The sequence below is a fragment of the Grampus griseus genome (assembly GCF_964374135.1).
Source record: "Grampus griseus genome assembly, chromosome: 14".
In the NCBI taxonomy this organism is placed as follows: domain Eukaryota; kingdom Metazoa; phylum Chordata; class Mammalia; order Artiodactyla; family Delphinidae; genus Grampus; species Grampus griseus.
Genome location: NC_139008.1, coordinates 36,943,458 through 36,970,317, shown reverse-complemented (window position 1 = coordinate 36,970,317; position 26,860 = coordinate 36,943,458). Strand labels below are relative to the sequence as shown.

The 26,860-nt window shown below is 51.8% G+C and overlaps 1 protein-coding gene across 1 annotated transcript; it reads left to right on the top strand.

Moving 5' to 3' along the window:
- Positions 1–6,763: 6,763 nt before the first annotated feature.
- Positions 6,764–25,327, top strand: PRSS33 (serine protease 33; the record flags this gene model as incomplete). Its single annotated transcript, XM_082670692.1, is given in 11 exon segments — positions 6,764–6,814; positions 6,985–7,120; positions 7,219–7,363; positions 8,471–8,754; positions 23,894–23,992; positions 24,060–24,117; positions 24,338–24,512; positions 24,516–24,584; positions 24,588–24,606; positions 24,799–24,968; positions 25,169–25,327. Coding segments are annotated over 11 exon segments (1,365 nt in total).
- Between the last annotated feature and the right edge of the window lie 1,533 nt (positions 25,328–26,860).

Sequence of the window (26,860 nt, the reverse complement as noted above, 5' to 3'; positions counted from 1 at the left end):
CATAAGTCCCTGAGCACGTGACTTTGGGTGCCTGAAACAGGCTTCCTGATCTCAATCCCCTGCTTTGCTACTTTCAAGTTCTGTGATTTTGGGCTTGCTACCTAGCAACTCCAGGCCTCAGTGTGCTCATCTGCAAAGTGGGAGTGATTGGGGGAGCAGTCACTGAGACCTTCCATCAGGAGAGCTCCACAAGGTACCCAGTCACCATGATGCTCAGGAGGTGCCAGCTACTGTCATGACTCAGAGCAGGGAGCTGTCCCTGGGCCCAGGTTTTGGAGCCCCAATCACTCCAACAAGTCCAGGTGGCAGGCCTGAGAAGTAGGTGACTCTTATCTGTGACCTTCCCCGACCTTGGTGCCTGTCCCAGAGCCTCCCCTCCTCATCTGGCCCCACCCACATTCTGTCTCCTTTAGTGTCTGCAGCTCTGGCCCATTCCCTCTCCCAGGTCCCTGGGACCCAGTAAATGCAGAGCAAAGATCCACCCCAGACCTTGAGTAACGCCCCCACCCCATCATTAGTGGAAGACCCTGGGCTTGCTGCCTCTATATACTTCTTGTATTCAATCAGTGGTGCACTCTGACCCTCACTTCATTTTCTCTTTGACCCTAAACTGGGCAGACCTTTCTCCTGCTTTTCCCATCAGGTATTCTCAAACTGAGAGACCATTTATGGTTGAGTTTGGGTTGAAAGGACAAAGTAGGGAGAAGCATCATCTACCCTTCCCTTTAGATCAACCCAGGAAGCAGAGGCCGGACTTGCAGGAGGAGAGAGAAGGGAGTAGAGCTGGTGTGCAGGAGAGGAAGCAGCAGAGGAAAAGGGACAAAAAAAAGGTGATGACTGGTGGCTCCAGGACTCCAAGGACTCAACTGAACTCCTAGGGTCATCAGGAACCCAGTGAGGGTGTTGGGAGAAGGGGCTCTAAGCCCCACTACCCCTGTTCGCAAGACTGGGGCAGGAGTTGGGACACAGCAAGGGGCTCCATGGTCCTGCTCCTACTCACCTCTTAAATATGCCGATAGCACCTACAAACACTCGAATCCCAGTGATTTCATTTTCATAGTCTTTAAAGGTACTGAAATGCCATCCTCCTCCGGGCCCGTACATCTCTATTAGATGAAGAACCAGGTGGGATAAAAGAAAAAAACTACACAGGGACATGTTGGTTATTTCTGCCCAGAAGAGGGTGTACCCCCTCCAGACAATGGGACACGCCTGAGACTAGAGTTAGTCTGTGAGAAGGGCTGGGCCCAGACCCCAGGTCCTGGATGGAGGGAGGTGAGGGTGGCCTCTAGGGGGATGGGCTGGAGGGGAGAGACCCAGCCAGACTTACGCCCTGCCCAGCAGGTGGGGCTCCACAGAAGGGTGAGGGTCAGCCATAGCAGCATGGCTTCTGGCTGGCGAGTGAAGGCCTCCTGGAGAGAAGAGAACAGGCCATCTGACTCTCAGAGATGGGTCCCACCCGATCTCGTTGGCCCATCCATGGCAGGGGGCACTGTCTTACCTGGCCTGGAGAGTCTTGTGGTCCAGTCCTGGCACTGGGGAGTCTTGTTGTACCTGGGCGCCCTCCACGTGGCCCTTTATACCCTCCTGGGCCCTATGGGCCCCCCTCCAGAATGAAGGAACAAAGGGGCCACCAGGGGGACAGAAAGGAGCTGGGAAGTGGGGGCTCTTCCTGGAGGAATCCCCAGAGCCATCCAGAGGGAGGATCCCGGATGTGCTGTGTTTACTGTCTTGGCCCTGTGGCCTACACAAACAAAATGAAACAGTGACAAGCATTTTGCTGTCACCTGTGGGTCTCTCTCCTGGGTACCTGCACTTGACCTTGACTTTGGAGGTGGGGGAGGTTTCCTGAGAGCCCTTTCCAGCTTGACCAAACGGGGTTCAACCCCACAGGGGTGCTTCGGGGCAGCTGCCCCCAGTAGCTTCATGGGGCCCAGGACTCCTACCTCGTGCAGAACCTGGTCCAGGGCCTTATTCATGCTTGGGCAGAGCCCTGGGTTCCCTGGCCTTTCCCCTCTGGCCCTTAGACAGCCGAAGTGGACAGTCCAGTTCTGAGTGCCTGGTGCCAGGTGGTAGAGACACCCCAGGCACTGGCCCTCCATGGCCTGTCACTGGAAGACGTCTGAGATCTTTCCTTTGTGCTGAGTCTGGTGTAGCTGGGGATGAACTGGGCTGAATGGGCTATGGGATGACCAGCAGCAATGACACAGGACCAGAGGTGCTGTGGGTGGGGACAGGGTGATTCTCCAGGCCAGTTCTCCCCAGAGCTCCTGGGCAAGGCCGAGGGGTCAGACTTGATCTGGGAGGGAATGGGGTGTTTCTTGAAGGCAGGGGATCTGGGGACCCTCTTGGTACAGCAAGCCCAGGCTTTCTGTGACTGGACAGAGCTCAGGCTGTCTGCATGGCCTCCCTGACCTTTGGGAAGAGCCATGGGGTCACAGTCCTCAATATAGGGGTACTGTGGGCATGGATCTGGAGCCAGATCGGGTCTGAATCCCCACTTCCCTACTTCCTAGGCATGCCCTTTGGGGAGCTCATGTCACTCTCGTATGCTTCAATTGTCCCCTCTGTTATATGTGGGTAGCAATAGACCCCCCTCACAGGTGTTACGAGAATTCAGTGAGATCCTTCTCCATCCACGGGCCTGAACACAAAAGCTTTACACCTGTGGTCAGGTATGCAGGTTATTCTTTGAGCAGCCTTTGGAATCGCCCAAGATAAGACACAACAGACCTGTCTGTCTAGGTGACAGTTTTCATGAATGGTGGTGTCCTCGCTGTGGCGGTGAACTACTCAGGCCTGGAGAAGAAATGGACCCCACAGCTGTGCTGACGCATTGCCACAGGAAACAGGCTGGGCATAGACTACAGTGTCCTGAACCAACCCCCCCCCCATGTGGTTACAAGGAGAAGGGGTGCAGAGCATGGTCTGGTGTGTTCACAGCCTCACTCGGAAGTGCTGGCTGCCAGGAACTGGGACGTTGGCTTCATCGAGATGGCTGTGCTGGGGGGGCCTAGGGTCAGGGTGGAGGCCCTGTCTAGCTGTCACCTTCCTTACTTACATCAGGTCCCTACGCCAGGGGTCAGTACACTATGGTCCAAAGGCCAAGTCCAGCCCTCCATTGGTTTTTGCACAATCCGTGAGGTAAGAGTAATTTTTATATTTTTAAATGGTTAGAAAAATTTCAGGAGAAGAATGTGATTCATGGCCAGTTCATGAAATGCCAATGTAATTGTCCACAAACAAGTGTTATTGCCCATTCATTTGCATATCGTCTGGAGCTGCATCCAGGCTGCAAAGGCAGAGCTGGTCAGGTGTGACAGAGACTTTATGGCCCAGAAAACCTGAAACACGTGGCCCTTCACCCACAAAGTCAGGATCCCTGTCCCTACCCTGCAACAGATGCAGCCCTGCCCATGGTCATGGCTGCAGGCGGCTTGGGGGCTTCATTTGACAACCAGCCTTTAGTGGGCAGAAGGGAGCAGAGAGCAGCTTTGTCCAGAAAGCCGTACCCCTCCTTCTGGCCATGCACTGGTCTCCCTGGACAGGCTCCTAGGGCTCAGGCCACCACTGACTCATGTTGCAAAGATGAGAGCCCCCATTGTCCTCCAGAGCCTTCACCCAGCCACCAGAGGCCTTCAGCCCCATGAATGCATCAGAGGCTGGGCTGGGGAAGGTCAGGGCCAATAGGCTGCAGAGGGGCAGAGAAACCCTCCCGAGGCCCTGGAATCCTCCTGGGGGAGGCGGAGGTGGAAGAGGCCTAGGACCTTGGCAGGCACAGCTCCTAGAGGAAAGGGCCCAGAGACATCACAAAGGGGACTTGTGTTCTTGTCCGAGCCCACCCTCGGGCACTTTTTCTGATAATGCTGTCTGTTCTTGAGCCTTCCTTCTAGATGCAGGCTGCCAGGGTTTGAGCCCAGAAGGAGGGTCTGTCTGGGCTGGGACTCCAGGAAGAAGTCCCCGGGGTGGAAGTTGGAGGAAGAAACAGCTGCCAGCCTGGACAAGGAAGGGTTGACAGGACATGCCCGAGAGCACACGGGAGGTGCATTTTCATAGAGTGCATGAGCATGCTTATAAGGGATGCACATGCACACACATGCGTTCAAAATGCACGTGTGCACCACAGGCTCACACGTGGATGCACCCTTTAACACACACACACGCTTGCCCAGCTTTCCCTACACCCAGGAGCTTGCACTCACCCTGCACAGCCGTGTACACCATGCATACCTATGCTGGAAGCCCCACCCTCAGAGGAGCCCTGCCCCCTTGTCCACCCTGGCCCAGTGCTGGCTGTGAGCCCGCTCGGGAGACTCAACACAGGCCCTTTGTCCCCTGGGATCAGGGCTGCCCACAAGGGGATTTAGCAGCATTAAAACCATAATCCCCTGTGTGGGTGTGCCCCAGATCTCACTCTGTCAGGAGCCTGGAACAATTGGGCCCCCTTCTCCCAGCAGAGGCAGATGCTGGTCTGGCTGGCTTGTGGGTTGGGGGTGGGTCAGGGCTGACATCCTTGCCTCCCTCCCCTCTGGATGTGGGGCTTGCAAAGACCCCTCTGTGCTCTGCAGCCTGAGGCACAGCAGACTGAGGGCCTCTGTCCCCAGCGCACTCAGAGCTGGTGGGCACCTCCCTGCAGCCCTCTGCAAGGAGTCCCACCCTGGCTCGCAGGCTGGATCCTGCGTCCTGGGCTCAGACTCCTGGGGCAAGGTGTGGGTGCTGACTTCTGCACGTGGCCTCATCTGACGCCTTAGGCCCTAGGAATCAGATGGAAGAGCCTGCTGAGTGGGGGAGGGGGAAAGATCAGATGGGAAGGGACATTTTGTCCCCGCCTCAAGGGAAGTCCAAAGTTGGCCTTTGTGCCCGGGCTTGCCTTCAGGTCACGGCTACCAGACAAGGAGGCCCATCCTAAGGGGAAAACTTGGCTGTGCATTTTTGAAACTCTCGGCTCTTCCCCTTTTACTCACTCATTCAAAATCTCATCGGATGCTCTAAGCAAAACATTTTTCTCCACTTTTCCCCAGAGAAACTCAATACTTTTAATGGAATGCCAGGTCACCCAACAACACATTTTTCTCTAATCTTTTATGTAATTAAAATTCCATTAGTGTTGGGGCTTCCCTGGTGGTGCAGTGGTTGAGAGTCCGCCTGCCGATGCAGGTTCGTGCCCTGGTCTGGGAATATCCCATATGCCGCGGAGCGGCTGGGCCCGTGAGCCATGGCCGCTGAGCCTGTGCGTCCGGAACCTGTGCTCCGCAACGGGAGAAGCCACAACAGTGAGAGGCCCGCGTACCGCAAAAAAAAAAAAAAAAAAAAAAAAATGTTTTCTTTATGGACTTCCCTGGTGGTCCAATGGCTAAGACTCCATGTTCCCAGTGCAGGGGGCCTAGGTTCGATCCCTGGTCAGGGAAGTAGATCCCACACGCCGCAACTAAGAGTTTGCATGCCACAACTAAAAGATTCCCGAGTGCCACAACTAAAGACCCCGCATACCACAACGAAGATCTTGTGTGCTGCAACTAAGACCCAGCGCAGCCAAATAAATAAATATTTTTTTAAAGTTTTCTTTATTTTTTGTGTTTGTTTTTTATGTATTATTTGTGTGAAAGTATTATAAAGCTATTACAGTACAGTACTATATAGCCGATTGTGTTAGGTGGGTACCTCAGCTAACTTTGTTGGACTTATGAACGGAACTCGTTCGTATGTAGGGGACTTACTGTATTATCTCTGGTTTCCTTGGAGTCAGTTCAGTTTATTGAAATAGATCCTTCTGGTGCATGCGCAAATTCCCTGCAAATATTTCTTCATCCTTGGTTGCTGTGCAGTAAAAGGTTAACTGAACAGGCCTAGGATGTTCAAACCCTGCACAATCCAAAGAAAGGACTGGCCCTTGCCCACCTCCTAGGAAATAACCTCTGAGCCCTTGGAATGTCCTGCCTGAAAAGACTGTCTTTGTAGACCTGGGGCCTCAGGCCACTCCGGATAGTTGATGATAACGATGTGATTTATGGCGGGGCTTTGGGTCACACTGGATCAGCTGGACCTCTGGAGGGGCTGCAATCTGAGAAATAATGTTGGCCACATGGGCCCTCCATGCCTATGTGATGAAACCCCAGTAAAAACTCTAGACACCAAACTTTCAGTGAGCTTCCCTGGTTGGCAAAACTTCACGAGTGTTGTCACACGTCATTGCTGGGAAAATTAAGCACTGCCCACCTGACTCCCCTGGAAGAGGACAACTGGAAGCCTGCACCTGGTCTCTTCCAGACTCTCCTCTGCACCTTTGACATTTGCTGATGTTATCTGTATCCATTAACTGTAAGGAACCATAACTAGGAGTACAACAGCTTTTCTGAGTTCTGTGAATCCTCCTAAAATATCATTGACTCAGAGGGTGGTCCTGTGGACCCCAACTCAGTGGTCTGCTCACATCTATGAGAGAGTCAGTTTGGTGACTTTGGTGCCGTGCAATATTGTCTGCAAGGAAGGGAAGCTACCTGTAGACTCCATAGAGTTAGGTGAGGCTTGTTGCTGGGCAGCAGGCAGACATGGAGGCTAAGAGCCCTCTAGATGGTCAAATCAGGCCAACATTTATTCTGTGGGTCCTGTAATGGATCATCACGTTTAACAGTAGATGACACAGTGCGAGACCCCCAATGGGGGTCTCAGTGAAGACTTGCTAATGTGCTTTCACAGGAGTCCTGGCTATGGGGCAGGTCCTTGTTCCTTCCTAGCGGAAGGAATGGGTAGAAAAGAGGGCAGCATGGGGGGCAGCCAGGTCCCCAGGGTCGCAGACAAGAAAGGGATCATCTGGGTAACCTGGCTCCTGGGCCATAACAAGGTACTTAGTTGGGGGACCGAGCTCCAGTAGAAGCTCAAAGCCGGGGCACTGTGACGTCCCAGGTTCCCAAATATCCCTTGGACCAGAGAGGTCAAGCTGAGGGAAGGGGGCGGCCAGGGTTCCCGTGGCTCCCTCTCCCCGAGGGGGCGCCCCAGCCGCGCCTTGGAGCTGGCGGAAGCAGAAGGGGCGCCAGGCGGCGGGAAGAAGAAGCCGTGGGCGCGCAGGTCAGGACGCTGCTGCTGGCGCAACTGTTGGTGCGGGTCGAAATCGCGAGGCAGGGTGAGCTGAGGCGGGGGCTGCCGGCGCAGCTAGGGGTGATGGGGGAAGGGTGGGGCGCGTGGAGACCAAAGGGAGCTCACTTTCTCTCCTACCCGCAGCGTTGCGGGATAGGGACCTGTTGCTTCCAGGTAAGGCGTCCAGGGGGCCCGCTTACCTGCGCAGGGCACCTGAGCCGGAGCGCGAATGGCGACTCATCTTTTCCTCTTCCCGCCCCAGGTTTCTAGAACTCTTCTATGCTCGCATGTAACTGATGGGGCCCCCCCTGTGTGTGGGGGAGGGGCGTGCGCCTGTGGAACACGTGGGGCAGGTCCCCAGCGTCCCCTTCTTCCTGGGCGGCAAGACCCCTGGACGCGCGGTTCCCCGGGGCGCCCCTTTTCTTCTCCCACTCGGTGGGTGAGGGTGGACGGGGTGGGCCTGCCTCCCGCAGCTCGGCCTGGTGTCCATTTGTCCATCCCAGGGCCATGTGGCCAACGGACTATCCCGACACTCATAGTGTATGGAAAGGATGCAGGGCTTGGGCGCAGGGCAGCCTGCGCCTATGGGGCTCCCACTACTGCGGAGCAAGCCTGCTCAACCGCCGCTGGGTGCTCTCGGCCGCGCACTGCTTCCAAAAATGAGTCTGGGGGCGGGCGGCCCGCTGACCCTGGGCCCTGGGTCTGCACCAGGACCTGCGCGCATGCCCCACGTGGACACGGCCCTCGGGCGCTCCTGAGGCGCAGTCCCGGCTGCAGCCCATTACGCACCCACGCGAGTCCCCCAGGGCGCTCCGGGAGGAAACCCTGTGCGGTTTCTACCAGAACGTTCTCCCAGAACTTTCCCACGCACATTTGTCTTGTTCTTTTCTTTCTCACGTCACTTGTCCCCAAATGGCACCACCAACCTCCACCTTCCTCACCCCACCTCCCAGCAGAGGTGACCCCATCCCCCCCCACCCGCCGCGGGGAGGAATGAGCTGAAGTAAGTGCTGGACACACAGCCTGGCCTGTGGTGACAGTGGCCCCGGTAACTGTTTTGAGCCCAGCCTGCTGTGGCGCCCATGCACCTGCTCGTAGCCTTTTGAGAAGGGTTCTTGGAGGTGACAGGTGGTTGAGTGACTGGCCAGATGAGCTGTTAGGGGAGGCACCCTCCTGCCAACACCCCCAAGTTCCCAGGTGTGGGACTTTGTTTGGGGATGTCTGGGCTCTCCCTGTTTCTACCCTGGCCTCTTTGGTCGAAGGAAGACCTGCTAATGGTGCCTGGGGTGAGCCCCGCAGCAGCTCGGGGGTCTCAGCTCAGGGAGCAGCCCCAGGTGTGCTCAGGTGGCCCACCCTCCCTCTGAGGACCCCTGACAGCTCTCTCCTCCCCTGCCAGCAACAGAGATCCCTATGAATGGTCGGTCCAGTTTGGCGAGCTGTCTGTCACACCACCCATTTGGAGCCTGCGGGCCTACCTCCATCGTTACAGGGTGAAGAGTATTATTATATACCCCAAATCCAGGAATTATTTGCAGGACGACAGCTCCCTGCTGAAGCTGTCCTCCTCCGTCACCTTCAATAAGAACATCCAGCCCGTCTGTGTCCTGTCCTCCTCCTCTGAATTCAAGAACCGTGATGACTGCTGGGTGAATGGCTGGGGGGACATCCATGAGAAAAAGAGTGAGGTTGGGGACAGACGGGTTGGGAAGGGGAGTGTTATTCACCACGTCCTGTGCCAGCCACACCAGCTGCAGTGGCCCCCACCTTGGTCTGTGTGCCACTGTGCTTTGGCTTTGGCCCGCTGAGCAATCCCTCCTCACCTCCTTTCCACACCCCGCCCCCCTGTAGAGCAGGGCTTTCTGTACCCACACTCAGCTACCCCTCCCTTCCGAGTCTGTGAGCCAGAAACCAGAGAGGGAGGCCCCCCTGCACCGCCCCAGGCCACACCCCCAGCCTGCGGGGGTGTGCGAGGTTTTGGGGTGGACTTGTCAGAAAGACATCAGGCATTGTTTGTTTTGGGGGGTTTTTTGAAGTATACTTCAAAAACCATAAAATTCATCCTTTTAAAGTATACAATTCAGGGACTTCCCTGGTAGGCCAGTGGTTAAGACTCTTTCCACTGCAGGGGGTGTGGGTTCGATCTCTGGTTTGGGAACTAAGATCCCACACCCCGTGCGGTGCAGCCAAAAAAAAAAAAAAAAAAAAAAAGGCATACAATTCAGACGGTTTTTTTTTTTTAGTATATTCACAGAGTGGTTCCATCACCACTGTCTAATTACAGAACATTTTCATCATCTCAAAATGAAATCCCATGCTTATTAACCATTACTCCTAATTCCCCGTTGTTCTAGGGCCATAGCCCCTGGCAGCCACTAATCTGCTTTCTGTGTCTAATGGATTTACCTACTCTGGACGCTTCATATGAATACAGTTATACACTACGTGCTAGCTTCTCTCACGAAGCATAATATTTTCAATGTTCATTCATGTTTTAGTGTGTGTCAGTACTTCACTCCTTCTTTCTTGTTAAGGTTTAACTCATATAACATTAACCATTTTAAAGTATATAATTCAATGGCATTTAGAACATTCACAGTGCATAACCATCAACTCTATCAAGATCCAAAACATTTTCATCACGCCCAGAGGAAATCCCATAACCATTAAACAGTCACTCCCCATTACCCCCTCCCTCCAGCCCTTAGCAGCCACTAACCAACTTTTTGTCTCTATGGATTTACCTGTTCTGGACATTTCATATAAATGGAATCATACACTGTGTCACCTTTTATGTTTGGCTTCTTTCACTTAGCATAATGTTCTCAAGATTCATCCATATTATAGTATGTATGAAAACTTCATTCTCTTTTATGGCTGAATAATATTCCATTGTATGGATGCACAATTTGTTTATCCATTCCTCCATTGATGCCATTTGTGTTGTTTCCATCTTTTGGGTATTTGTATTAGTATACAAATTTGTGCTTGAATACCTCTTTTCAATTATTTTGTGAATGTATTTAGGAGTGCAATCCTGGATCACATGGTCATTCTATGTTTAACTTCTTGAGGAGCTGACAAACAGTGTTCCATAGCAGCTGCTCCATTTTACGTTCCTATCAACAGTGAGGGTTATCATTTCTCTCCATTCTCCTCAATAAAAAACTTGTTATTTTCCAGGTTTTTGTTTGTTTGTTTGTTTGTTTTGTTTTGTTTTGTTTTGGCCATCCTAGTGGGTGTGAAGTGGTATTTCACTGTGGTTTTGATTTGCATTTCTCTAATGACTAGTGATGTTGAGCAACTTTTCATGTGCTGGTTGGCCATTTGTATATCTTCCTTGGAGTAATGGCTATTTAAGTCCCTTACCCTTTTTTTTTTTTTTTTGGTCACACCACGTGGCTTGTGGAATCATAGTTCCCCAGCCTGGGATTGAAACTGGGCCCTCAGCAGTGAGAGCAGAGAGTCCTAACCACTGGACCTCCAGGGAATTCCCAACCCAATTTTTAAAATTTATTTATTTATTATTTTCTTTTTTTTTTGCGGTACGCGGGCCTCTCACTGTTGTGGCCTCCCCCGTTGCAGAGCACAGGCTCCGGACGCGCAGGCTCAGCAGCCATGGCTCAAGGGCCCAGCCACTTCGCGGCATGTGGGATCTTCCCGGACCGGGGCACGAACCCGTGTTCCCTGCATCGGCAGGCGGACTCCCAACCACTGCGCCACCAGGGAAGCCCTGTTTGTTTTTAAATAAATTTATTTATTTTATTTTTGGCTGCGTTGGGTCTTCATTACCGCACGCGGGCTTTTCTCTGGTTGCGGCGAGCTGGGGCTACTCTTCGTGTGCGCAGGCTTCTCACTGTGGTGGCTTCTCTTGTTGGGAGCACGGGCTCTAGGTGCACGGGCTTCAGTAGTTGTGGCACACGGGCTCAGTAGTTGTGGCTCGCAGGCTCTGGAGTGCAGGCTCAGTAGTTGTGGCACACGGGCTTAGTTGCTCTGCGGCATGTGGGATCTTCCTGGATCAGGGCTCAAACCCATGTCTCCTGCACTGGCAGGCAGATTCTTAACCACTGCGCTACCAGGGAAGACCAACCCCCCCCAACCCTTTTTTTTTTTTTTTTTTTTCCGGTACGCGGGCCTCTCACTGTTGTGGCCCCTCCCATTGCTGAGCACGGGCTGCGGACGCGCAGGCTCAGCGGCCATGGCTCACGGGCCTAGCCGCTCTGCAGCATGTGGGATCTTCCCGGACCGGGGCACGAACCCGTGTCCCCTGCATCGGCAGGCGGACTCTCAACCACTGTGCCACCAGGGAAGCCCCCCAACCCATTTTTTTTTTTTTTTTTTTTTTTTTGCGGTATGCGGGCCTCTCACTGCTGCGGCCTCTCCTGTTGCGAAGCACAGGCTCCGGACGCGCAGGCTCAGCGGCCATGGCTCACGGGCCTAGCCGCTCCGCGGCATGTGGGATCTTCCGAGACTGGGGCAGGAACCCGCGTCCCCTGCATCGGCAGGCGGACTTTCAACCACTGCGCTACCAGGGAAGCCCCCCAACCCATTTTTAAACTGAGTTGTCTTTGTTGTGATGTTGTAATCGTTTTTATATATTCTGGATACTAGACCCTTTTTAGATATATGATTTGCAAATATCTTTTACTATTCTGTGGGGGTTTTTTTTCCTTTTTTCTTCTTCTTTTTTTTTAAATTGGCTCCTGGGTCTCACTCCATGGATTTAATTGGTCTGGGATGTGGCACAGACATTGGGATATTTTTAAGCGTCCCAGGTGATTCTAATATGTAGCTAAGGGTAAGACCAGCTGGCCTAATGGGGTTCATGATGCTTAGAGAGCCAAGTGATGCCAGGAAAGAGGCAATAATCTCCAGGAAAAGGACGAAGAGCTAAAGGTTTGAAAGTTGAAATGAAGACCTAGCTGAAGTTCTGCAGAACAGGTAGGCTTTAGTGTCAGAAAGTTGTGTTTTGAATCCTCTTACTTAACTCTTCAGTTTCTTCGAAAGAGGCATCATAGCTCCTTCCTTCCGGGTTGTTCCATGTTGTCAGTCCCTGGTGTTGATGGGGGAAGAGCACTTCAGATGCAGGACTGAGCCAAGACTCGTGGACCACATCTCTTTTCACTTTCATGATAGTATCTGTTGATGCACAGAATATTTTAATTTTGATGAAGTTCAGATTATTTTTTCTCTGGCGCTTTTGCTTTTGGTATCATGTCTAAGAAATAATTGCCAAATTCGAGGTCATGAAGATTTACCCTCATGTTTTCTTGAAGAGTTTTATAGTTTTAGCTGTTATATGTATATCTTTGATTCTTTTTTTTTTTTGCGGTATGTGGGACTCTCACTGTTGGGGCCTCTCCCGTTGCGGAGCACAGGCTCCGGACGCGCAGGCTCAGCGGCCATGGCTCACGGGCCCAGCCGCTCCGTGGCATGTGGGATCTTCCAGGACCGGGGCACGAACCTGTGTCCCCTGCATCAGCAGGCAGACTCTCTACCACTGCGCCACCAGGGAAGTCCTCTTTGATTCATTTTGAGTTGATCTTTGTTTATGGTGCGAAGTAGTGGGTCCAACTTCATTTTTTGCATTTGGATATCTAGTTGTCCCAGCACCATTTGTTAAAGAGACTATTCTCTACTCCACTGAATTATCTTGGCACCTTGTCAAAAATTAGTTGACCAAAGAAGAATGGGTTTATTTTCTAGACTCTCAATTCTGTTCCGTTTGTCTGTATGTTTATCCATTTGCCAGGACCCCATTGTTTGATTCCTATAGCTTCCAAGTATGTTTTGAAATTGGGAAGTGTGTATTCTCCAACTTTGTTTACTTTTTCAAATATTGGTTTTGTTATTTGGGGTCTCTTGATAGTCCCTCTAAATGTTAGGATGAGCTTGTCAATTTCCACTAAAAAGGCCATTGGAATTTGGATAGGGACTGCATTGAATCTGTGGATTGCTTTGGGGGAGTATTATCATCTAAATAATATTAAGTCTCCAGTCCATAAACAGAAGATATATTTCCATTTATTTATGTCTTCTTTAATTTCTTTCAGCAATGTTTTGTAGTTTTTTGTGTACAGGTCCTCAATTAAATTTAACTATTTCATTCTTTTTGATGCTATTGTAAAATGATATTTCTTTTCTAATATCCTTTTGAAATTGTTCATTGGTAGTGTATAGAAATATAATTGACTTTTGTGTCTTGATTTTAGATCCTGCAAATTTGCTGAATTCATTTATTAATTCTAGTCCTTCTTTGTGTACTCTTCATTATTTTCTATATATAAGATCATGTCTCCTGTGAATAGACATAGTTTTACTTCTTCCTTTCCAACTTGGATGTGTTTTATTTCCTTTTCTTGCCTAATTGCTCTGACTAGAACTTCCAGTAAAATGTTAGATAGAAGTGGCAAAAACTGGCATCATTATCTTTTTCCTGTTCTTAGGGGGAAAGCTTTCAGTCTTTCACAATTCTGTAGCTGTGGGTTTTTCACATATGATCTCTATCATGTTAAGGAAGTTCTCTCTATCCTTAGTTTATTGAGTGTTTTTATAATGAAAGTGTTGGATTTTCCTGCATCAATTAGGATAACCATGTGGGTTTTTTTTTTCCTTCATTCTATTACTATAGTCTGTAGTATGTTATATTGATTGATTTTTGTATGTTGAACCCACCTTGCACTCTGGATAAATTTCACTCGGTCGTGGTGTAGAATTCTTTTAATATGCTGCTGGATTCAGTTTGCTGGTATTTTGTTGAGCATTTTTGCATATATGTTGGTCTGTAGTTTTTTTTTTTTTTTTTTTTTGCGGTACGCGGGCCTCTCACTGTTGTGGCCTCTCCCACTGCGTAGCACAGGCTCCGGACGCACAGGCCCAGCGGCCATGGCTCACGGGCCCAGCCGCTCCACAGCATGTGGGATCTTCCCGGACGGGGCACGAACCCATCGGCAGGCGGACTCTCAACCACTGCGCCACCAGGGAAGCCCTATGGTTTCTTTTTGTGTGTGATAACTTGCTTGGGCTTTGGTGTCACAGTAATGCCAGTCTCATGGAATGAGTTAGGAAGTGTTCCTTCCTCTTCTGTTTTTTGGAAGAATGATTGATGTTAATTTCTTCCTATGTTTGATAGAAGTCACCATTTAAGCCATCTGGCCCAAGGCTTTTCTTCATTGGGAGGTTTCTGACTAGTGACTAAATCTTTTTACTTGTTATGTGTCTGTTCAGATTTTCTATTTCTTCTTGAGTCTGTTTTAGTATTTTGTGTGTTCCTAGGAATTTGTCCATTTCCTCTAGGTTATCTAATTTGTCGGAATACAGTTGTTCATAATATTCACTTATAGTCCTTAATTTTTCTTTAAGGTCAGTAATAATGTCCCCACTTTCATTGTCAATTTTGTTGATCTTTCAAAGAACCAACTTTTGGTTTTGTTGATTTTCGCTATTGTTTTTCTGTTCCCTAGTTTGATTTTTTTCCATTCCTCTCTTTATTATTTCCTTCCTTCTTCTACCTTTGGGTTTAATTTGCTCTTTTTTTTTCTAGTTCCTTAAGTTAGATTGTTGATTTGAGATTTTTCTCCTTTATTAACATAGGCATTTCCAGCTATAAATTTCCTTGTGAGAATTGCTTTTGCTGCAACCAATAAGTTTTGGTATGTTGTGTTTTTATTTCCATTCATCTCAAAATACTTTCTAATTTTCCTTGTGATTTCTTCTTTGACCCATTGGTTAGAAGTATGTTGTTTAATTTCCACATATTTGTGAATTTTTCAGTTTTCCTTCTGTTATTGATTTCTAGCCTCAATCCACTGTTTTCTATGATGTCAATCTTTTCTAATTTATTGCAACTTATTTTGTGGCCTGACATGTCATCTATCTTGGAGAATGTTTTGCATCCACTTGAAAGGAATGTGTATTCTGCTCTTGTTTGGGTGGATTGTTCTGTATATGTCTTTTAGGTCTAGCTGCTTTATAATGCTATTCAAGTCCTCTGTTATCTTACTGATCTTCTCTCTGGTTGTTCTATCCATTAATAAAAGTGGGGCATTGAAGTCTCCAACTGTTCTCATAGAACTGTCTATTTCTCCCACCAGTTACATCAATTTTGCTTCATGTATTTTGGGACTCAGTTGTTAGATGTGTAGATATTTATAATTATTATACCTTGAGGACTTACCACTTTTGTCAACATATAATGTCCTTCTTTGACTCTTTTTAAAAATATTTATTTATTTTTTTAAAATTTATTTTGGCTGCACTGGGTCTTAGTTGCAGCATGCAGGATCTTCATTGCGTCATGCGGGATACTTAGTTGCGGCATGTGGGATTTCTTAGTTGTGGCATGCAGACTTCTAAGTTGCGACATGCAGACTCTTAAGTTGCAGCATGCATGTGGGATCTAGTTCCCTGACCAGGGATCAAACCCAGGCACCCTGCATTGGGAGCACAGAGTTTTACCTGCTGGACCACCAGGGAAGTCCCCCTTCTTTGACTCTTGTAACACGTTTTGACTGAAAATCCATTTTGTCTGACATTAGTATAGCAACCTCAGCTCTTTTTGGTTACTATGCATGGAATGTCTTTTTCCAACCTTTCACTTTAAACCTATATTTACCTTTGGATCTAAAATTATTGTCGGGCTTCCCTGGTGGTGCAGTGGTTAAGAATCTGCCTGCCAATGCACGGGACACAGGTTTGAGCCCTGGTCTGGGAAGATCCCACATGCCGCGGAGCAACTAAGCCCATGTGCCACGACTACTGAGCCTGCACTCTAGAGCCCACGAGCCACAACTGCTGAGCCCATGTGCCACAACTACTGAAGACTGTGCACCTAGAGCCTGTGCTCTGCAGCAAGAGAAACCACGCAATGAGAAGCCTGTGCACCACAACAGAGTGGCCCCCGCTTGCCACAACTAGAGAAAGCTCACATGCAACAACGAAGACCCAACGCAGCCAAAAATAATAAATAAATAAATTTTAAAAAATACAAAAATTAAAATATAATAAAATTATTGTCTTGTAGACAGGATATAGTTGGATCTCTGTTTTTAATCCATTCTGCCAATCTCTTCCTTTTAATTGGAGTGTTTAATAGTTACATTAAAATTAATTACTGATAGGGAAGGATTTACTTCTACCATTATTCAATTTGTTTTCTATATTTTGTCGGATGTAGAAGATATAGATATCTTATATCTATATCATATCTATATCTATACCTAAGTCATATCTTTTTTGTTCCTTATTTCCTCCTTTTTGTGTTTAATTGATTTTTATTAGTGTACTGTATTGATTTCCTTCTTATTTCCTGTTCTGTATATTTTTTAGTTATTTTCTCAGCAGTTTCCCTGGAGATTACAGTTAATAACTTAAACTTATACCAGTCTATTTTGAATTAATATCAACTTAGGTTCAATAGCATACAAAAGTTCTGTTCCTATACAACTCTATTCTTCTCAAGTTGTACTTCCTGAAGATCGTAGGGAGGTGGCAGATCTGCCAGGGGTTGAGGGTGGGAGAGAGAAAGACAACAACCTTAGCCTCTCCTCTGCCATCTGGGGAAAGGGGGTATGAAGGGGAGTGGACTCACATTGTCTCACATTGTCACAGTTTACATCTTTATATATTGTGTAACCATATCTTTATATATTGTGTAAGCAATCTCTGTGTAACAGAGATTTACAATTATTGTCTTTTAAATTGCATTTGTCTTTTAAATTGTATAGCAAAAAAAGTATGAACCAAAACTATAATAATACTGGCTTGTATGTTTACCTGTGTAGTTATGTTTACCAGTGTTCTCTATTTCTTCCTATGGGTATAAGTTACTGGCTACTGCCCTTTCATTTCATCCTGAAGGTCTCCCTTTTCCATTTGTTGTAGGGCAGGCCTACTAATGATGAACACTCTCAGCATTTGCTTATCTGGGAATATCTTAATCTTGCCTTCATTTTTTTTGAAGGATAGCTTTGTCTGATCTAGAATTCTTGGTTGACTGTTTTAGTCTCTTAGCACTTTACATATGTCATTGCACTGCCTTTTGGCCTCCAGGGTGTCTGAAAAGAATGTGGCTGTCAATCTTGTTGAAGATCCCCTATACTTGATGTGTAGCTTCTCTCTCGCTGTTTACAAGATTCTCCTTTTGTCTTTGCGTTTTGATATTTTGATGAAAATGTATCTCAGTGTGGATCTCCTTGTGTTTATCCTACTTGGAATTTGTTCACCTTCCTGAATGTGTAGTTTCATATCTTTCATCAAATTTGGGAAAACTTCAGCCTGGATCCTGCAGCTATACTAATTATAAACAGGCTCAGCTGCATCAGCCCCTCCCCCTGTGTATGCTTCAGCCATGGTCTCTCCCCACTGGCTCAGGCAGGGCCTGTCATCTGCAGGCTACAGAGAGGGAAACCAAGCCTCAGGGAGGTGCTGTGACAGCCTGTCCATCCATTGGGTCCTTCTGTGATATTGTTCATCACCCACCACATACTGGGTGCTGGACTAGAGCAGAGGAATCAAGAGCAATGTCCCAGGTGCTGTGGATACTCCAGGAAGTCCACTCCCCTTCATACCCCCTTTCCCCAGATGGCAGAGGAGAGGCTAAGGTTGTTGTCTTTCTCTCTCCCACCCTCAACCCCTGGCAGATCTGCCACCTCCCTACGATCTTCAGGAAGTACAAGTCTCCATCATAAACAAATCCAGGTGTTCCTACCTGTTCCATCAGCCTGATTACAGCAGTCACAGCAGTAATAATATGATTTGTCCTGGCTCTGAGGATGGCAACACTGACGCCTGCAAAGTGAGTACCCCTGCCCCAATGAGGGCCATACTGAAACTGGGTACCACCCCTCCCAATCTTGGGCCTGAGAGCAACCACCTTGACCCCCTACCAATCCACCCTTAGAGTTCATTCATGAGAAAATCATTGTAGACCTCATTTATCCAGCCTATAAAACAAGCTTCCTGTTTTACATTAATTGTACCTCCTTTGATCCTATGTGAAATTGAGTGGATAGACTATTGCCCCCCTTTGCAGATGCAGAAACTGAAGTTTTTTTGCTTCCAGGGGGAGGAGTGGGATTTGCAGCCAGTCTGCCCAGCTCCACAGCCCCTCCTGCTCTACCAGCCTCTCCACTGGCCCCTCCTGCCCCATCCCAGGTCTTGCTCACCCACACTGCTTTCCAGGGTGACCCAGGCAGACCCTTGGTCTGTGAAAAGAATGGGCCGTGGATTCAGATTGGAATCGTGAGCTGGGGAGTGGGCTGTGGTAGGCGCAACCAGGCCGGCATCTATACCAATGTCAGTAGTTACTTCAACTGGATCCAGATGCTGGTGGGCCACAGCACACCCAGGCCAGACCCCTCTCAGTTGCTGCTGCCCCTCGCTCTGCTCTGGGCTCCCTGACTCCTGTAGCTGGCCTGTGCACACCTAAGCCCATGAGGGTGCAGTAGTTACTGCAGCTCCAGACATATTCACCAAGGGCTGGGGGCACGCCAGTGGCAGGACTGCCTGCTGGACCAGGCCCAGTCCCCTTCTGTCCCCTTTGCTAATAAACGTGTGCATGTTCACATTGATGCCTTGCACCACGTTCTATGGCCCTGGGTGGATTCCTGGATACCCTCACAGTTACCCATGTCCCATCCACTCGAAGACCACTCCTTAACTCCTAAACCATTGTCACCCATATGTGCTATACGGGTTTTGGTTGCAAACAACAGAACCCTCTCAGGTTAGTTCAATCAGAAAGATAATTTACAGGGATTTCCCTGGTGGTCTGGTGGTTAAGACTCTGTGCTCCCAATGGGCCCAGGTTCAATCCCTGGTCAGGGAACTAGAACACTCATGCCGCAGCTAAAGATATCCTGCAACAAAGATCCCGTGTGCTGCAACTAAGACCCGGCGCAGCCAAATAAATATTAAAAAAAAAGAAAGATAATTTACAGGAGGACATAAGTAGCAACAGGGTCCCTGGGGGCTAGGAAGGCTGGAGTGGAGTGCAGGGGAGGAAATGCCCCCAAACACCCCTAGCGCTCATGCCGTATTCCCCACTACACAGACGCCAGACACTCCTGGTCTCACCACGGTCCCCCAAAGGCTGACCTGGGACCAGGACGAGGGTGCAGATAATTTATTTGGGAGGTGATACCAAGAAGCCCCAGTGAAGAGTGGGGAAACTGAGGCAGGAGGGCTGAGAGCCAATGACGTTTGCCCAGATGAGGAAGTTACCCTTGTGGACAGCTGAGGCGCTGTCTGGCCGGGATCCCCTGAGAAATCACGGGGACACACCTCAGCATTGCCTGTGGGGGACAAGGACCTGGCATGGCCCTTTCTCTCCTGACTCCCCGTGGTTGAGGCTTGTCCTGGGGGCGTGGGGGCTCCAAGCTCCATAGGTGGCCTGGGTGGAGGGGCAGCATCAAGCGTGTCTCCCCCCAGCCTCAGCATGGCCAAGGGACCAGGCCAGCAGGGCCGACTTGGGCTGCTTGGAACTGCTCGGGCAGATCTGCGTTTTCATGAGATCCAGAGGTGCTATGAGAGCAGAAGGTATCAGAAGTTCTGGTCGATTGACAGCTTGTCTCTGTGAAGAAGCAGGTGGAGGAGTCTTGGGAGGGTGCCCTCCTCGCCTCTGCCCACCAGGACAGCCACACAGGCTGTAGGACACCACGCTCAGGCTTCATGCCCCTCGGCAGCCCTGCAAGGCTGGAGCTTCTCTTCCCCCTCATCACAGTGAGGAAACTGAGGCCCAGCAAGGTGACAGAACTATTCAAGTCACTCAGCTCACAAGGGCCTGTGTCCACCTCTCACTGCATGGCCTGACTCAGAGGGGCCAGCAGGTACCGGGCAGGTGGGGTCTCCCAGGTCTCCTGTAAGACTCACCTGCATTGAGATTTCCACTCCCCCCATCTGCCCTCCCCAACAGCCAAAACCTGAGGGTGCCCCCACTCACCTCCCACAAAGGCCCTCTGAGTTGACCCAAGCAGAACACTCACTGCCCTGGTGTCCCATGTGTTACTGGAAGACAGTGTGATTTAATGCCCATTAAGCACTTGGCCCCAGACCGACCACACTGCGACACTGCCCTGCAGGCCTGCTTGGACATTGCCCCTCCTCCAGTGCAGGCAGAGTAGCCTCTGGTGGCCCAGTGCCCATGTGACAGACTCATCCACAGAAATACTTTCAAGCCCGCCCAGGTGCACGTCCCACGTCCACCCATAGGGTGCTGTTCAGGGTCACCTACCCAGAGGCTCAAGAGGACTCCAGCCAGATGCCATGGCATGCCCCTCCCCCTGGCCTGGCTCACCCCACACCTTTGTCCCCCTTCAGGCTGCTTTAGATGACCCCTGGTTGTTGGGTCAGCATGGTGTGGGGTCTGGCTGTGGCCGTCCCAAAGGGCCCAGCTTCTGCTGGGACATCAGTGAGCATACCACCTGGATCCTGGAAAGGCCACCCCGTCCCACCTCCTCCTGCTGCCAGGTCTACAGGGTGCCCCTGGGATCTGGCCAAGGGTAGGGCTGGGCCCTCGTCAGAGATGAGTCCTGTGCTGCAGATGGTGGGCTGGGCACTGCCATACTGAAACACACTGGCAGGGCAGCCAGCTCAGGGGGCACATCCCCTGCACCTTTGTTGAACTGTTATTTTGTTTTCATCCTTGGCATTTAAAGACTTTGTTTGTAAGCAAAAGAATCCCCTAGTACCAGCATGAGTGAAGGAGAGTTGCTTTAGAAGGATAAAGAACAGCCCACCAAGGGCAAGGATGACTGGAATGAGGAGCTCCAGCTTCACAGGACACTCTTTCTCAGCCTGGAAGGTTGCAGGCTTTCAGGCCAGCTATGGCTGCCCCCTGCCTGGGCCCCAAGGGGTCCTCTCTCCCTCCTCCAGGATAAAAATCCCAGGGAAGGATTCTGATTGGCTGGTCTGGGGTCATGTGTCACCTCTTGATCAATCACTGTGACCTGGAGGACATGGTGGGATGATGGCCCTCGTTTGGGTCATTTGCCCTCCCCTGGGAGTGGGGACAGATCCAGCACCAGAAAAACGTGGGGTTGACTCAGCTATGGCCCTGAGAAGGATAGCTGTGAGAAGGGCAAGTAGATGACATTTGCTGAGGGGTCATTTCTGCAGTGTGACTCAAGGGTGGGACTGAAGGGCATGTGGGCCCAGCAGGGGTCTGTGCCTCAGTTTCTCAATCTGAGACAGGGGCTGGGTTGGGGTGAGCCCCTGGAGCGAGGTTCCTTTCCTACTCCTCTCAGCTTTGATTGTCCAATATTCAATCAGTACCAGATCCTCCCACCATAAGCCAGTTTCTCAGTGGGAATTTGTTTCCTGGTCCCTGCACCCAGGTGTCTGTCCTCCAGGCTTCCCGCCTCACCTAAATTGCAACAGGCAGACACGCAGCTCCTTCCATCCCGCCTTCCAGTGAACTCCCCTCTCAAGGTTTGGCCCATATCTCCAGAGACAGCTGTGTGTTCCCAGGGTCCCTGGTCACTCTTACTCCCACCTGCCTCTCCAGCTGCCCCAACTCTGCACCAAGGGGAACACTGCCCACCTGGCTCCATTCCTGCCAAGCCCTCTAATGGCAGCTGAATCCGGTGTAACGAAAGGTCAGGAGCCTTGGGGAAGGTGCTTCTTTCATTCTTGTGGCACTTCTATAGCATTTACATCAGCCAGGCACTATTCCAAGCTCTGCGTGGGCTAACCCAGTTAATCTTCACAACCACCTGGGAGGCGGGTTTTACAGAAGAGGAAACTCTCCCAAGGTCTCAGGGCTGGAGGGAGGGCGTTCCACAAGCCGACTCCGGAGTCCTTGAGCCTGGGCTTGAGCCTGCTCCTAGAGTGTGGACAGCAGAGGTCAGGCCTGAGGCTGCCCTCCCTCACTTCGAGTGGAGGGGCTGGGGCTGGGGCCAGTTGGCCTCTAGGTCCCCTCGTTCATATCCTTCACCCTCACTCCCGGCATGATGCCCTGCTGGCCCCTTTCACTCCCAAAGACTCAGTGCCCCACTCTGTGCTGGGCACTGTTCAGGCCATGGGGGACTGGTATGCACTGAATGTCTGTGTCCTCTCCAAAATTTATATGTTGAAGCCTTAACCCCCAATGTGACTGTCTGTGGAAGTAATTAAGGTTAAATGAAGTCTTAAGGGTGGGCTCTGATCCGATAGGATTAATGTCCTGCTAAAAACAGACACCAGCACCCCCCCATGCCCAGCAGACATAAAGAGGAGGCCGTGTGATCACACAGTGACATGCCAGCCACCAACAAGCCAAGAGAAGAGGCCTCAGAGGGAAACCCATCTTGCCAGTTCCTTGTTCTTGGACTTCCAGCCTCCAGAATGGTGAGAAATAAGCTGTGTTTAAGCTCCCCAGTCTGTGGTGTTCTGTTCTGGCAGCCTGAGCTAAGACAGGGACAGAGACCCAGACCCTGCCTCATGGAGGGAGGACAAACAAATCAAACCTCTTCTATCACACATCAACTCCCACTGTGACATGGCAGAGGAGGAGGTGTGCTGGGCAGGAAGGCCCCCAGGAGGAAGAACCAAGTGGAGGGCTGCTGGATGACTTGGTAGAAGGAGGTTCCAGAGCCTTCTGGGAAGTGGGCACAGTCCAGGCCCAGCCCACCGACTGAGCCCTGTCTCCAGCATCTCCCAGCCTCACCCGAGACCGGCAGCCTTGCTGTCCTGGCCACCCCAAATTGAAGAGGAGACTGTTTCCAAAGGTCAAGTCTGCTCCTGCCTCTAGGGTTAAGCGAGGAGAGCTGCCAGGTTTAAACAAGATATTCATAAGACATTCATTCCCCACCCCCCACAAAAAAACTGTGCAGAGCTGGGGCTGGGAGGGTCTATGCAAGGCCTGAAGCCTGGGCTCTGTATGAGGCTGTCCCGGCCAGGATTTCTGGACAGAACAATGCTGTTCAGAAGCCCCAGTGACTGAGCACTGCAAGGAGCCAGGAGGCAGGATCAGGTTCAGAGATGAGCGGCCAAGGATCCTCTGGAGCTTTGTGGCCTGACCAAAACAACCCCGACCCCCGTTCATCCCCACCCCACATCGCCCCCCACATTGCCTGGCTGGGCACAGGCTCCCGCCCCCAGTTCTGTGCACCTTGGCCCAAGCCAGGTTTCCTTTGAGAAATCCAGGTGTCCCTTTCCTGCCACCTCAAAAGCACTGTTCAAAGCATCTTTGTTCAAGCCTGGGCTGATGAAGCCACAGCCTCGCCCTGACCTCCTTAATTACCTCCTGGCCAGGCCCCCACCCCCTCCTGGGTCTTTAAGCCCCCAGGTTGTCCCCCAGCCCAGTTAGCAAGGAGGACACCAGCTGCAAGAGTGAGAACAGAATCCAGGGGCTGTGGGGTCTAGGGGTGGGGGGCACGCAGGAGCAGCTGTCAGGCAATGGAAATACAAGATGGAGGAGGGGCTGGGGTCCAGGGCTTGTATCGAGACCTAAGGTGGCCAAATCTCACAGTGGGTGGGGGGCAGGGGTGGTCTCTGGGGCCTGGGCATAGGGCATAGAGCCTGGGCCACAGGGCTAGGTCTGGGACCAACCAGGGTCTAAAGGAAGACAAAAGGGCCTCTGGGGGGGGGCTAGATCCTCCTCCTCTCTCTTCAGGTTCCAACCAGAGGGCACCCTCATTCCTAATCTCTGACCTCCCTCCCCTCACCCTGTTATCTGACACCAAACCCATAATCCAGTCCCTTCCGTGCTTCCTCCTCCAGTGTGCCAACCCCCCTCCACTCCCCCCCACCCCCCCCAACCTTAGCCCTGTGTCTCCCTGCCCTCATCCTCCTCCGAGTTCCCCGCTCCTCTGCTCACCCTTGAGTTCCCCTTGTCCTCCCACAGCCTGCGGGCAGCCTCACGTGTCAAGTCTCATCGTGGGGGACCGGGACACCCAGGACGGAGAGTGGCCGAGGCAGGCGAGCATCCAGCACCGCGGGGCACGTGTGTGTGTGTGGGGGGGGGGGGGGCACGTGTGTGTGTGTGTGTGTGTGTGTGTGTGTGTGTGTGTGTGTGGGCTCGCTCATCGCCCCCCAGTGGGTGCTGACGGCAGCACACTGCTTCCTGAGGTGAGCAGGCAGCCCAGGCTTGGACAAGGGGCACTCCCCTACTCTGAGGGCTCAACGTCGAAGGGGGCAGGGGCGGGTGGAGCAAGACCCACGGAAGGGGGCGTGCCACTTGGTGGAAGCATGGTCCCCAGGCTCTGAGTGAGAGGGTGGCGGGGATGGGGGCCCTACTGGGGGTGGAGAAGGAGCTGCTTTAACTAGACCCACCGCTGTCATGCCGGAGGGCGCTGCCATCTGAGTACCCCGTGCGCCTCGGGGCACTGCACCTGTGTCCTGCCTCGCCCCACGTTCTCTTGGTGCCCGTGCAGAGCGTGCTGCTGCCCCCGGACTACTCAGAGGACGGGACCCGAGGAGACCTGGCGTTGCTGCAGCTTCGCCGCCTAGTGCCCTTGAGCACATGAGTCCAGCCCATCTGCCTGCCTGAGCCTGGGCGTTGCCCACCACCAGGCACACCATGCTGGGTCACTGGCTAGGGCAGCCTCCACTCAGGAGGTGAGGCAGAGGGCGGGGCACTGGGGCATTGGGGCCGGACAGGCGATCTCTCTCCACCTCTCTCTGATCGGGAATCCCAGCCCCTCACTGCCCCAATCCAGGACCCACCGTGACCTCCAGGGACCCAAACATCCTCACAGTTTTTCCACCTCACTGTCTCCCAGCTCTTAGAAGTCCCCCCTTCTTCTCCAGTGCCACTCCCAGAGTGGCGACCTCTGCAGGGAGTACGGGTGCCACTGCTGGGTACTCACACCTGTGACCTCCTCTACTACATGGGCACCAACATTCCTCGTGCCAAGCACATAGTGCTGCCAGGGAACCTGTGCACCGGCTATGTCGAGGGTCAGAAGGATGCCTGCCAGGTGCGAGAAGCTGCCTGGAAACTCTGGAGTCCATGCTGCTATGGCCAGCACCCTACCTCCTTAGAACCCAGGACCTAGGAGGTACCACCTAGGGGGCTCAGTGTCCTGGACCCCAACCCAGAGGCACCACCTGGGGGATTGCAGCCCTGGGACCCAAAGTCTCTGGAGGGCTGGGACCTAAGCTTTTCTTTCTCCTGCAGCGTGACTCTGGAGGACCCCTGACCTGTATGAGGTCTGGGCGCTGGGTCCTAGTGGGTGTGGTGAGCTGGGGCAAGGGCTGTGCCCTGCCCAACCGTCCAGGTGTCTATACCAATATGGCTACTTACAGCCCTTGGATTCAGGCTCGCCTCAGCCTCTGATGCAGTGACACTGACCTGAAGCCAGACTCTGGAGTCCCTCAGCTGCCTGGTCTGTGTGGGGATCTACACATCCCCCCACCCTGCCCCTTCTGACTTAGGGCTTAGAGGCCTAATAAAGTTAAGGGGCCATCCACCCACCCATTCATCTGTCTATCCCCTGCCTCCTCCTTGGGGCTCACCAAACCCAAGCTGCCAACCCTCCTCCAGGAGCCTCCCGAGTGTCCCAGGGTCTCACACTCCCTCCCTTCCCTTCCTGCTCATATTTAACCCCCTGAGCGCCAGTCAGACAGGCAAGTGAGTCAGTGCTAGGTCTGGTCTGTGTGCCCTTCTTTTCTGGAAGAAGTCAGAGAAACTCAAATATGAGAGGAATTCAACACCAAGGAAATGACTGTCCATTGCTAGCTTTGAAGATGGAGGGGCCACGTGGCAAGGAGCTGATGAAAGCCCCTGGCTGACAGCCAGCAGGGAAAGGGACGCCTCAGCACTACTACTGCAAAGAACCGAATTTGGCCAATAACCAGAACAAGCTTGGAAGCCAACTCTACTCCCAGCCTCCAGATGAGAACCCTGACAGGCCAAGCCCTTGATTTCAGCCCGGTGAGATCCTAAGCAGAGAACCCAGTTTAGCCCACCCACAGAGTAGTGATTTAATAAATTAGTGTTTAAGTTGCTATGTTTGCAGTCATCTGCTACACAGCAATAGAAAACTCAAATAGATTTTGCCCCACTGCAGTGAAAGTGCCCCAGGAGGCAGATGGCCAGCCACCAGGCCTGGCCTTCCCATGAATTCTAAGGTCTTAGGAGTTTGGGGCACCTGACATCATGCCCTCTGCCAAGAGGAGACAGGAGCCCCCAGATAGGCCTGGCCATAGCTTCTGATATCCTTGTTTTTTCTGCCACTGCCCCCATCCATGCCCTGGATGAGTCTGAGGCTGTGTCCTAGCCTTGGCCAGGCCCCCAGGCCCAGGACCGCCCCCTTCCCCCACCTGCATCTGGAGACCGGCCTAGGCCCTTTCAACTCCCTGACCACCCTCATGTGCTGGGACCTGGTGTCCCATCCCCTCTCTGCCATCTCCTCATCCCCAGGCCAAGGATCATCCATCCCTATAGACAGAGCTCAGTTTCTAGAACAGCAGAAAGAACAAGAACCGGAACAAAACCTGGAAACTCTGAAGCCCCCCTTTGGAGCTGACGGGGCAGTCGGGAAAGGGGGGACAGGGGAAGCTATCATTGAAGGGGCAGTCTGGCTGGGCAGGACCAAGTGCAGCTGCCGCCACGCAGGCCTGAGCTTTGTCTCCCTCCCTTCTTTCCTCCCAGGGGAAAAAGTGGCTGCAGCACGTGGTCGCTGCTGGGCCAAGCCAGGCTGGGAGGGTGGGGCTGTGGACTGGGCAGTGAGGGAGCTCCGGGCTGCTGTCTCCCCTAGGCTGAGGGCCGTCTACTGGCTGCCCCTGGTGGGGTCACTGGGGACCAGGGTACCCAGAACAGGGCATGGCTGTGGCAGGCCAGGCAAAAGGCTGTGGGCACATCTGCGGT